General features: G+C 56.4%; 1 protein-coding gene across 4 annotated transcripts in view; it reads right to left on the bottom strand.

Annotated features, from left to right (window-relative positions):
• The window catches only part of PCBP3 (poly(rC) binding protein 3), a 174,045-nt gene that overhangs the window by 6,927 nt on the left and 155,297 nt on the right, over positions 1-11,821 (bottom strand). For all 4 annotated transcript variants that reach the window (XM_024758314.1, XM_024758313.1, XM_024758315.1 and 1 more), the window contains 2 exons: positions 11,685-11,759; positions 8,727-8,768 (listed from right to left, as the gene is read on the bottom strand). In XM_024758314.1, coding sequence (XP_024614082.1) covers positions 8,727-8,768; positions 11,685-11,759 — 117 coding nt within the window. The remainder of the gene's footprint in view (positions 1-8,726; positions 8,769-11,684; positions 11,760-11,821) is intronic.

The following is an 11,821-nucleotide window of genomic DNA, read 5'->3' as shown; positions in this document are numbered from 1 at the left end:
TCAGCCCTTGTCACCTGCCCCTTGGCCCCCATCCCCCAGCCACTAGACATTGGTGGGGGCTTTGAAATGCAGTTTCTTTAGTTATTTTATCTGAGCTTCACTTCTTAAGTAAACACTACAAATAACAGAAGATAGGGGCTGTCTGAATGCTGGGACCCCCGGCCTTGGAGACTTCTGGGCACGTCCTCAGCCCTGGCTCACCCACTGGCCCGGCCCACATCTCCAGCCGAGCGGAGACAGGCCCAGGACATTCCAGGACGTGCACTCAACTCCCAACCTTCACAAAGGAAGCCCAGCCCGAATGCTTCCAGAGCCCGGAGGCCGGCATGGGGCCTCCACAGAGCCCCTGCGGCTGGCAGGTGTGGGCACCCGGAGAGCGTGGAGGGCGCCCCCAGGTGAGACGAGGGTCTGACCAGTCACCACGTGGGTCCCATTCTGCAGAACGTGTCGGGGGTGGGGGCAGGTACGAGTGCTGGGATCTCCACGTCCATGGCCTTCACGGGCGAGCCCTCGGGCGACAGAGGAGTGGGTATGCTGCTGGCCTCCCAGGGGCCAGGCGCGCTCTCCTAACAAATGCCGAACACCCCTTCCCAGTACATGGGGGATCACGGCTGCCCCACGGGGGCTCCTCCCGAGAGCCTGCCACCCCGTCACATGTCCGGCAGGTGCGGCCGTGGGGACAGGGCTAGTGGCGCGCTGGCCGGCCAGTCCGGCCTCCTCCTGCCTCCACAGGTCGGGGTCCAGGGGCCGAGCCGTGCCCAGCCTGTGGCCTCCGGGCACACCTTCCCGGTAGAACCTCCGCTGTGCTGCCGCTGGGATGTGGGTGGGTTGTCGCTGCAGCCAAACTTTGGTGTCTCCTGGCCACTCCTGTGGCATCTGCCAGTGTGGGGCTGTCTCTTCCCTCCCTCCCTCCCCGGAAACGGTAAGCCCACCGTAAAAGCAGCCCTCCCCCGCCCCAGGCCTCTCCCCACTCTGGGGGTGGGCCTGCTCGGAGAGAACCGGCCTCACCCTAGATTCAGGTGTCATGCCTGGCAGCTCTGGGGCGGGGACGTAGTGACCTGAGGTCAGATTCAGCTCTGAGAGTCCCCAGTGCGGGGGGGCCGGGGGCCGACAGCACACCTGCTGCCCAGCTGGTCTGCTCTGTGACTGACACCGCTGGGCTAAGCGTGGCCTGAGCAGACATGCACAGAAGCCCCCTGAGAAGAGCACACCCGGGAAACACCGCTATGGGGACACCAACCCAAGTCTTGTGAGGGGACAAGAGGTGCGACGGGACCCGTACCTGCCACGCCACGGGCGAGGTGACCCCGCAGGGAAGGCGCTGAAGGGTGGGGGACCCCGCTGCGCGGCTCGGGTACCCTAGCAACGGCTCCTCTTTCCAGGGCTCCGTGAGAAAGGTGGCAAGGACCCATGGGCGTTGGGGCCTGAGGGTGTGTGTGTGGGGCACCGACTGGGTCCTGCAACCCCGCCTCCCCTGAGTACATCGTCACCCCGAATCACGGGGACACCGGGCGGCGTCTGCGCCCCGAGCCCACCTACACGGAGCGCTGGAACCGGGTCTAAGGTCTCCTCACAAGGAGGTAACACAAGTTCCTGGGATGGAGGAGGAAACCCCGTCTCTGGAGACAACAAACCTCCAGTTGTCTGTCCAGAGCCCAGCCCAGGGCAGGCAGGCCACCTGCTCTGACCGTCACTGGGATTTCGTGCAGACACCGCACTGGTGCAAGAAGAGCCGCCTGGCGCGGGACTGGCGTCCTGGGGGTTCCAGCCCTTCACCCGGGGCCGGGGGTCAGCGGGGAGCCCGAGGGGCGGCCCTGTGGCACCTGAAGGGCTTAAGGGGCCTTGGCCAGGCTGCTCTCTGCTCCTGGTCTGCGATGTTACCCCCATCACATGCTTATGTGTCCGACGGCCGGGCTGGCATGGTCCCCATGAGGGCAGGGCCCTCTCCTACGTGTCCCCGAGTCTCCAAGAGTGCACTGCTGTGCGTTGGTCGAGATGGCAGGGGAGAGCGGGGCTCTGGGGGCGGGAGAACTGGTTGGAGTCACCTCCAACACTGATCAGCTTTGTAGACATGGGCACATCCGGTCTCCGTGGGCCTCGTGCCCCTGTCTGCGAGGCCCGGTGCCACGTGAGGGATGGGCAGGCTGAAGTGCTGCCCACGTGAGTTGGGGGTGAATGAACATCGCAAACCAGCGGGGCGTCCCCACCTGGCCACCCACAGCCCCTGCACCCGCGGTGCTCCTCTGGTCTCTCCATCACCTGCTCTCAGTTAAATGGATGAGCCCGCCGGCCACGCATGTTATAGGCACAGCCAGATAACCCGCGAGGTGGGCTCCGCTGTACCTGCAAAGTCTGGCACGCAGAAGTTCAGGGATTCAGGCCCTGACCTGTCCCACTGCAATGGATTGCTGCTTTGTATGAAACAGTGGCCACACCAGCAAATAGATCCCCCCTCAGGCACCCACGAATACAAAGTGACATCTCGGGAAGGACTGACCGGACGGTGGTGCCTGGAGGAGCACCCGTCCCTCGAGTGGGTGGGCGGATGGGTGTCAGCTGGCACCTCTCTGTCTGTTAAGGCTCTGGCCTTAACTTTGCCTCCATTCCTACATTTGTAAAGGAGGGCGCAGCACTAAGTGCTAAGGGGACTTCCCACTTTTCGAGATATTTCTGCCGTAAAACAAAACAAAACGAGAATCAGACTTTCTAATCTGGCCAGTGCCTACAAACCACTGCGAGGGAAGATAGGAGGGGAGGGTGGAGGGCGGAGCCAGCAGGCAGGCGTCAGTCACAGACATTTCTCCATAACTGCCTTTTCCACCGAACTCTGTGTCAGGACATAAAACATAGACAAATACTCGACGAGTCAGAAGGATCCATAAGCGCACGGCTCCACGAGTCACCACCAGACGGACATGCCACGCGCCAGCGCGCGCATCTAGGGACGGGCCGCCTCGTGGTTTAGTCTGCGAGTCCCGTTTCCCCTTCTGCAAAATGCTTGTGTCTTTCGCCCATTTTTCTCTTGGGTTGTTTCTCGCCGATTCACGTAAACTTACGTATTTCAGATACTAATCCTATTCCGGTTATATGTGCTGAAAAGATCTTTTCCCCACTCTCCTTACGGAGCCTTGAGAGAAACAGAATTTAAAAATTTTAATGTAGTTGAATTCATCACTATTTTCTTCATGGTTTGTGCTTCTGCTTTAGGAAATCCTTCCCTGATCTGTGAACTGAAAGATACTGTTTTCTTCCAAAAGTGCTGAATTTTTCTCTCTCGTGTTGAAGTTCTTGGTACATAAGGAGTGGGTTTTTGTTTACGCTGTAAAGACTGTCCTATCAGATGTCGTCTGCATGACTAGCTTGGTGATCCTCGGCTCTTCCTCTTTCACGTAAAATTCCAAACAGCCTGCGGGGATTTTGTGTGCGATTGTACTGCATCCGTACCTCAACCCGGAAAGATCTTTGGTGTCGTTTCCAGGAGGATCGTGTGTCTCTCCATTCACTGTGGTCTTCTGGTCTTCTTTAACTTTCAATAACGACAAGGTTTTTTTTTTGAAATTCACCTTTTAATTATTGATTTCAAGTTAATTGTTCTATGGGGAGAGAGTCATCTATCTGATTCCAATTTTTGAAAGATGGTGAGTCTTCTTTACGGTCTAGGGTGTGATCAAGCTGTGTAAACGTTTTCATGAATTCAGTGGCTGTGCTGGGGGAGTGTTCGGTGCACGTCGGTTAACTCGGGCTCACGTTGCACTGTCAGAATCTCTGTACTTGTCTACTTGGCCTTCATTGAAAGAGGTCTGTTAAGGTTCCACTGCAACATCTGTTAAATTCTCTTAATGGTTTGTTAATTTTTTCCTTTATATATGTTTGAAGCTATGTTTTAGGTGCAAACTTAAATGTTTTATCTTCTAGTGAAGCATTTATCAATAAGTAATGACTAAGTAATTTCCTGTAAAGTTTTTTTCCCCCCACTAATAATAATAATGGTGTATTGTTTCGTTGGGTTAGTATTTTCCTAGAATAGATTTTCTGTTCTTTTAATTTTTCTAGGTCCTTATTCTTTAGGTGTGTCTCTTGAAAAAAAAAAACTGATATATATTTTTTGTTTTTGTTTGCTTGTCTTTTTGTTTAGCTTTTCTTAAAAAACCCTCTGACAGCCTTTGTTTTTTAACTGGAAAGTTTCTCCCGCTTTGATCACAGTTACCCACAGATGTAGACGAATTTCTCTCATCTTATGTTAATTGTCCTGATCTTCAAGGGTTTCTTTTCTTTTTTTCATTCCCTTCCTTTTGTGCTGATTGATCTTTTCCTGCCACCTGCTTTCCCCTCCGTACCTTTATGGAAGTTATGAAAGTGAACGTGTTTCTGGTAGTCACCACTTTGAAATTTTAACACGTACATTTAGTCTTTTTTTTTTTTTTTGCGGTACGCGGGCCTCTCACTGTTGTGGCCTCTCCCGTTGCGGAGCACAGGCTCCGGACGCGCAGGCTCAGCGGCCATGGCTCACGGGCCCAGCCGCTCCGCGGCATGTGGGATCTTCCCGGACCGGGGCACGAACCGGTGCCCCCTGCATTGGCAGGCGGACTCTCAACCACTGCGCCACCAGGGAAGCCCCATTTATTCTTAATTCAATATCTTTGCCTTCCTCCTGCACGATACAATGACCTACAGGATGTTTTAATCCCCTCAAACACATCCTAATCTTATGTATGCTGTCGGTGCCCATTTAGCTCTGTTAGTTAATCCCAGCAATTAGATAGCATTGATTTTGATTTTATAAAGTTTGTTTTCATTGACCCAAATGTTTAAATTTTAATGTAGTCAAAAATATCAATGTTTTCTTTATGATTTGTGCTTATGTTAAGGAAAGAAATGGTCATTTTTTTTGCTCACCATTCTTTCTTGCATTTATAGCCTTCCTTCTGGGATCATTCTCCTTCTACTGACTGGCGGCCCTTAGAAGGTCACAGTTGTTTGTCTGAAAACATCTGTAACTTGGGAGATCCTCTGGAGGTTGCATTTTAGGTTGACAGTTGTTTTCTTTTCTTTTGCCACCACAATTGCTCCTTTATAATACTCCTTCTCTCTCTCCTCTCGGAAGATTGACTTCTGGTCTTTGGTGTCACGCGGCTTTACTTGGACGCGTCTAAAATGGATTTTGGTTGATCTAGTTGGGGATTTCTTGGGATTCCTGAATGTGAGAATTTTCTGTTTATTGATTCTGAGAAATTCTCTGTGCTCATCTCTTAGAAGCTTCCCTCCCTCCATCCTATCCGCTAACCCTGGGACTTCAACTGGATCTGTGTTCTCCCTTCTCAGTCCTCCTTATCGGTGTTTCTCGGACTTTCCGGGCAAACAAGTTACCCAGGGTCTTGTGAAAATGCACATTCTGATTCTGGGAGGGGCGGGCTGAGGGCCGTGCCACTGAAGAGCTCAGCTCCGAGGAGAGGGTGTGCAACCCCGGGGAGAGGGGCAGGGGCAAGCGTTAACCTGCCCCTGTTTCCTGCTCTGCGGCAGGTGAGGCCGGGGTGCCTCCCCGCCACTCTGAGCTGCAAAAGGAGAGGATTGAAGATCCTCCGATCTTGGAAGAACAAAGAGCCAGAGGTGCGGGCGTCAGCGGGGTGGCCGTGCAGGGCTCTCACCAGAAGAGGCTAGGAGCAGCCTCAGTGGCACCTCCCTGTGGGCTCCCAGAGGGGGACACCAAGGAGGTGGGCGGGGAAGGCACTCCATCCCCGGCTGTGTCCGCTGTGAGCAGAGCCCCAGGGACCACCGTCCGCACGGGATCTAGCTGTGCACTCCCACTGGTTTCTTCTACTTACTATGACTCACTCGTTCCCAGTTTCCCCACTGCTAACTCTCTAAGTGACGAGCTTCCCGGCTAACACGGCGCCCATCTACCCCCAGATACTCAACACCCTCTGCTGGGACCCAGCGCCGCGGGGACCGACAGCTCCGCTGCTCCTGGCCCCCAGCTCTGGTGAGGGCCCCTCGAAAGCCCATGTCCAGGCTCCAAGGGAGGCCGCCGGCCCATTAACGTGAGGGCGTGCCTGACGTTGACTGATTTCTCCCAGAAGAAACCAATTTCTTCCTGGTGTAATCAGTACAGGGACAGAAAGAGCGGAGGTGGGAGAGAGCAGTGGTGGCCACGCTGTGTCTGTCCAGGCTTCGCATCTGCTCCTGCGTCCTGAGTTGTGGCCACCATGGTCCTTCCTCGTGTCTGAAACTACACCCGACCCCTCGGGCAGGACCCGTGGGCGGCCGTCCTGGAGCATTCTGGCCACAGGCCGTGACCAAGGCCTGCAGCTGCGACAGGCCCAGTCATGCAACAGTCCTTGGCTTCTCCGAATGCCCAAGAGCTATGAGCTTCCAGAAGGATTCCGGTAAAACAAGGGCCGAGGCAGGCGAGAACCTGGAGGGAGACTGGTGAGGGTGGGGCCCTGATTCCTACGTGGGTTAAAGCAGAAAGCAGGAAAAACTGCGCACATTTTAGCTCTAGATGAAGAAATGCTCAGCTCTAAGAAATGTATTTTCTCAAAGTCTGTGCCTGACTCAGGAAGGAATTAGCGGCTGAGATGACAGTGGGCTGTGTGTCAGCCACTGGTGTTGAAATATTCAAATGGTGTATTCAGTTACCTTATAAAACAAATTAGTACTTCCTGTAATTATTATACTTGCATTCTAAGAAATGAAGCTTTTAAAAAATTCCTACTGAATATTAAGCTCAGATAAAAGTGCCTTCCTGGCCGTGGTCACTCGTCACCGCTTTATTTTGTTTTGAACGATTCTTAGTGATGGTCCAAGCCTTCAACTTTCCATTCCTGCAAGGAAAGCATTTATCAAAGTCCTGCTCTTCTGTCCTAACAGTTGCTCCATCACACACGTGGTCTGGGGAATGCAGGGTCCTTCACAAAAGCCCTTTCACCATAAAAAACCAAGTGTTTCAAATCTCTATCAAACTCAATGAGGCAACCATGTAATAGCTAGCTATAAATTAGTTTAAAATCCGAAAAAAAATTGAAACTACCCATTTTTCAGAGATACTGAGACAATCACACGGAAAGAGCAAAACAACCAATTGATTTGAAAACCAACCAACCAAACCAGTCAGAGTCCCCCAGCCTCGCTCGGTGTGTGTGCCCTGGCCTAGGGAATCCAGACCAGGAATTCAGGCCTGCAGCGCGGAGGCCTCGGGCAGCAGGGAAGCACAGGTCTGCCATGGGCTGCGGGTCGGAGCCTCACCTCAGACCTGCTCTGGGTAAACCGCCCCTCATGGCCCAGACCACCAAGTGTGCTGAGTTCTGAGTCTGCATTTGCACAGATGCTTTTCCAAAGGCACAAGACCACCAGCCACGGGGAGTGAAGGCTGTGCCACCCTGTAAACCGGCTTCTCCTCCGATCTCTGTCACACCATGCGGGCGCTCTATTGGGGTCCACGGAACCCACACGCCACGGTGCCTGTCCCGACCCCACCAGTGCTATGCTTTGCTCACTCCACATGGGTGATGGGCTCCCTCCCCGGGTTCCAGCACCTGCCGTGCCCTGGGTCGCAGCCAACTGTCACGTGGGATGGCGAGGGCAGGCGTCCCCCATGTGGCTCAGGACGGCCTCCAGCCCCGTCTCCACCAGCTTCCTCTGACTTTTGATTCATGTGTGTTGCGTAATGAGGATTTTTTTAAAAAGGAAAAGCCGTTGGTTTTTCTTTTCTATTCAATAGAAATGTCCTGCAATGATGGTGAATTGAATCTCACATGTACGCAGTGTCGGTGAATTCTTATAACTCTCCCTGCCCTGACTTTACGTCTTAAGGCGGCCGGCTCTTCACCTGCCAGTTCGAAAGTGCGAGCGTCTGCACAAGATGGGCGGGCATCGCTGTCACCTGCGGTCCCTCTGCCTGGACAGAGCCCGCCCCCCACTGGCTCTCCGAGAGCAGCGCACGTGGACCCGCCTTCCCAGGACAGAGGACACTTCTTGGGTCAGACCTCAGCTTGCCGTGCCTGCGGCCATGGCACACAAACCCACCCACCTTTTCCCTCTCTTCCCCGCACCCCGCTGCCCGGGCCAGCAGCACAGACCTTGCGGCCCAGCCTATCTACAACCCTGTGGCCTGCGGCTCCCCTGCAGCGTGCTCGGGGCGTCCAGTCCTCCAGCAGCAACACTGCGCTCAGACTGGAACCCAGTCCGGAGCGGCCCTGGGCGTGGAGCGCGTCCTAACGCTAGAACAGAGCCTCGTCTGCCGCACGGGCTCCCAACAGCCTGGATCTCGTGCATGCACGGACCCTGCTCCGACTGGGGCCTGAAAGGGAGCATGTAGCTTCACCAGTTGTTCAAAGCCCATCCAAAGTATCCCGGCAGACCTGCTGATGGCACATCACCTGCCTGCTCAGGTGCCCACGGGGCCCAAGCTGTCCCCGCCCACCGGGGCAGGCGCCGGGGACAGAGCAGCCCCGTGGCCCCCGCCCGAGGCCCCACGTGCGCAGGAATTGCCGGGACTGCAGCCACGATCAAGACAATTGGACGTCAGGCCAAGTCCTCCACAGGAGCAGAATCAGTGCTAAGAGACTAAAGGTTACTCAGGGCCATATGGATAGGACACAGGCCAGGAACACTGAGAACAGTATTAATATTATGGTGTAATATTAATATTAGTAGCGATGGACAGCAGCATGCAGGTAGGAGGGAAGTGGAGACGAGAAGAGAGGTGAAGGGACAGAGTAAAAACTCACATCTGGGTGGGGGATGGCGTACTGTCCCTGGATCGTGTAGGCCTAGAGAGAGAGAGACACCGTCAGCTCGAGAAGCGGCAGCCATGTGTCCCCCACTGCGGCCTCCCCTGCGGGATGAGGGCCCTCCTCGGGAAGGGCTTTCCTGCAAGCAGGCCCCGGTCCCTCTGGTTAAGGCCCTCCCCCTTCACGTAGGAGAGGCGACCCTCCCAGGGCCTGGGGTGCAGAGATTGGGGGCAGGGTCCTGGCATTGAGCCTCCCAGGTCCCTCGGTGGCTGGAGCTACAACCAGACACACGACGGGGCGAGGCGGGGGGGAGGGGAAGGGCCAGGCAGCCGGCTTCCGACTCTCACTCCCTTGCCCCTCAGCTGACAGTATCTAAGAACAAACGCTTGACCCTCGCTATGAGTCACTGATTATTAACCCTTTGAGAATTTAATCGGCTATCAGAGTAAACACTTTCAGGACATATTTACTCCAAGAAACCCAAACAACAAAACAGAAAACTTTAAAAGTTGACTCAAAACCAATTTTGGGAACGCCAGATTAAGTGAGAAATGCACCCAAATCAGCCACAGGTTGGCCGATCGTCTTCCAGCCTCAGAGGACCGGGCGGCCGTTGTGACTTGGGGGCAGCGTGCTCTTGGTGGCACAGCTCCCAGAGGGGGCTTGTTTTGCCTTCACCGTGTCACTTGCCTTCAAGACAGTGACTCGGAGTAGCCGCAGCATGTGAGTGGGCCCCGAAGCCTCTCCCACCGCCCGCCCCGCCTGCCTCAACAGTCCCTCAGCCAAGATGCTTCCAGAAACTCACAGCCAAAAAACAAACAAACCACACAGAGTCGAGGGAGAGTAAAGACAAAGACTTGCCACTGGGACTCGGTGACGTGGAACGTGCGGCACCAGCCACGCTAGGCCTGCAGGTGGGGCAGGTGCAGAGCCCCCGTCTGGGGGAGGCCCGGGCACCTCGTGGGGAAGGAAAGGAACCTGACCAGAAACAGCACGCATCGGGGAGGCTGTGCATGCTCGGGGCCGTGGGACGCCACCAGGCACTGCGCCAACGTGTCCCCGAGTGTGACAGGCCCTGGGACAGTGCCGCCATGTGCTCCCCGACTGGCCGTTCTTTATCCCAGACACTTTCAGTTTCTGACTTATCTTTTCATCACTCAGGTGTTATGGTTTCTAGTTCTACTGGAAGTGCACGGGCCGCCTACCATCATTTCAGGGCAGAGGTACAGACAGACGACAGGTCACAGGTTCTGTCTGGATGAAATCTTTATGGACCGAAACTGCTGGGATGGCAAGAAGTGCCTCTCGGCAGCAGGGATGTGCGGGCATCTTCCCAGGGACAGGGGAAGGTGGGAGGCTCTGAAGCCTGGGTGTGCAGCGCGTCCTGCACGCGGGCAGGGAGGGCCCGGGGCCTGGTACAGTGACCCCTCTGCCCGCTACCTGCAGCGCCGCGGTGACCCTCCTGTGACTCTGTCCCCTGCCGACGACCAACACTAGTCAGTCGCTGGCCACACTACCTGTCCCCAGGGCGCAGGCGCTGGGTTAAGGTGCTGAGCCCCTGTGAAGCCCACGGCGGCGGGGACCTCGCTGTCCTGACTGGGGGGGTGGGTGATGCCCTGCTTTGCCGGCCGGGGCGGGGCTGGGCTGGGCCCGGGAGGCTGCCAGGCTCTGGCTCATGTTAACATGCCTCCCCTCTGAATAAAGCCAGCGCTTCTCCATGTGGAATCATTGCGGGCTTGCTTGCATGTTGGGGCTGGGGCCACGCAGGTAACTCACCTGCCGCTGATCACGGATGCACGGTAGGAAAGGAGCTCTGAATGCGGCGGGCCGTCTGCGGCTGGCCTGAACCACGAGGGCCGCTGCCCCCTCCCCCCGGGGGATTCGCCACAAACGCTGCCGCAGGAGCTCAGACCCTGCCCTCACCTCACGGGGCTCAGCGGGAGAGAAACCGGACAAGGTTCTTTTACAGAGCAGAGAAAAACATGGAGAGTTTGTATTTGCCTCTTTTCCTTCACGGCCCTCCCATCCTGGGTCATCTGGGAAGTCTCTGTCTTAACTCTCCCTTGAACAAGGCACACAGCACTGCCACCTGGACGCAGAGCTTCTCCTGGCACACTGGCCTGGCCTTTGCAAAGTCCCTCAACCGCGGCTGCCGTGACCCTGCTGTGAAGGGACAAAGCGAGCTCCTGGCGGACGCCTCTGAGCCCAGTGTCCAAGGGCAGAAGACAGGGCATGGCCCCCCTGTCGGCCCCTCCAGGTCCCGCTAAGCCAACCACTGGCCTCAGACAGAAATCTCCGTGACCCCTGGTTTCCAGGCCCTCCCTGGCAGGAGAGAAAGCTCAGGGGCTCCCACCAAAACAGCAGGTGTGTGAAGTGGCCATGGCCGGCCTGCTGGGCCTGCGGCCAGCGTGGGGCAGGGTGGAGAGAGAGGGTCGTCCCTGTAACGGGATGCCCAGCTGGCCTCCCCTTCATCCTTGTCTCTCCCTCACGTGCTCCTGGGCGGAACTCGTGTGTGGGAAGTTGGGAACGTGTATTTCAGGGGGTATGGCGCCAGTTCTCACAGTCGTAGTTGCCTCAACCAGGTCATAAAACCCCTGGTAACGCTCCCAGCCCTTGCTGCCTCTGAGCTTCCTAAAAACACCAGGAAGCTAGACTCGGGCGGTGCTGCCCGGCTGAGCAGGCCTGAGCCCGGACCAGGGTCCTCCTGGGCCCGGACGCCACAAGGCGTCCGCCTCAGCCCTTTCTGTCCACGGACGCTGCCTGGTGGGTCTCTCTCGCGGTGGCCTGCGTCCACCCCAGGGCCGGCTGCGTGCCGGGAGAGCTCTGCGTCCAGCGTGCGCGGGGGACACGTGCACGTGAGGAGGGAGAAAACCTGAGTGCACTAACGGGCAGCGGCGGGGGCTGCAGTAAGAGGCTGAGGTTGGCAGTGGAGGCCGAGAGCGGCTCGGCTCTTACCTGACCACCTGCAAAAATGACAGGGGTGGAGGCGGGCTTTGGGCGGTAGGGAATGGTGGCACCTTTCGGTGGGGACTAGGAAAAGGGACAGGAGAGGGAGAGAGAGCGTCAGAGCAGCTTCGCAGCGGGCAGTCGTG

Source organism: Neophocaena asiaeorientalis, unplaced genomic scaffold, assembly GCF_003031525.2.
Source record: "Neophocaena asiaeorientalis asiaeorientalis breed wild unplaced genomic scaffold, Neophocaena_asiaeorientalis_V1.1 scaffold45, whole genome shotgun sequence".
NCBI classification, from domain to species: Eukaryota; Metazoa; Chordata; class Mammalia; order Artiodactyla; family Phocoenidae; genus Neophocaena; species Neophocaena asiaeorientalis.
The sequence above is the reverse complement of the archived record's forward strand: the minus strand, read 5'-3'. Positions and strand labels throughout refer to the sequence as shown.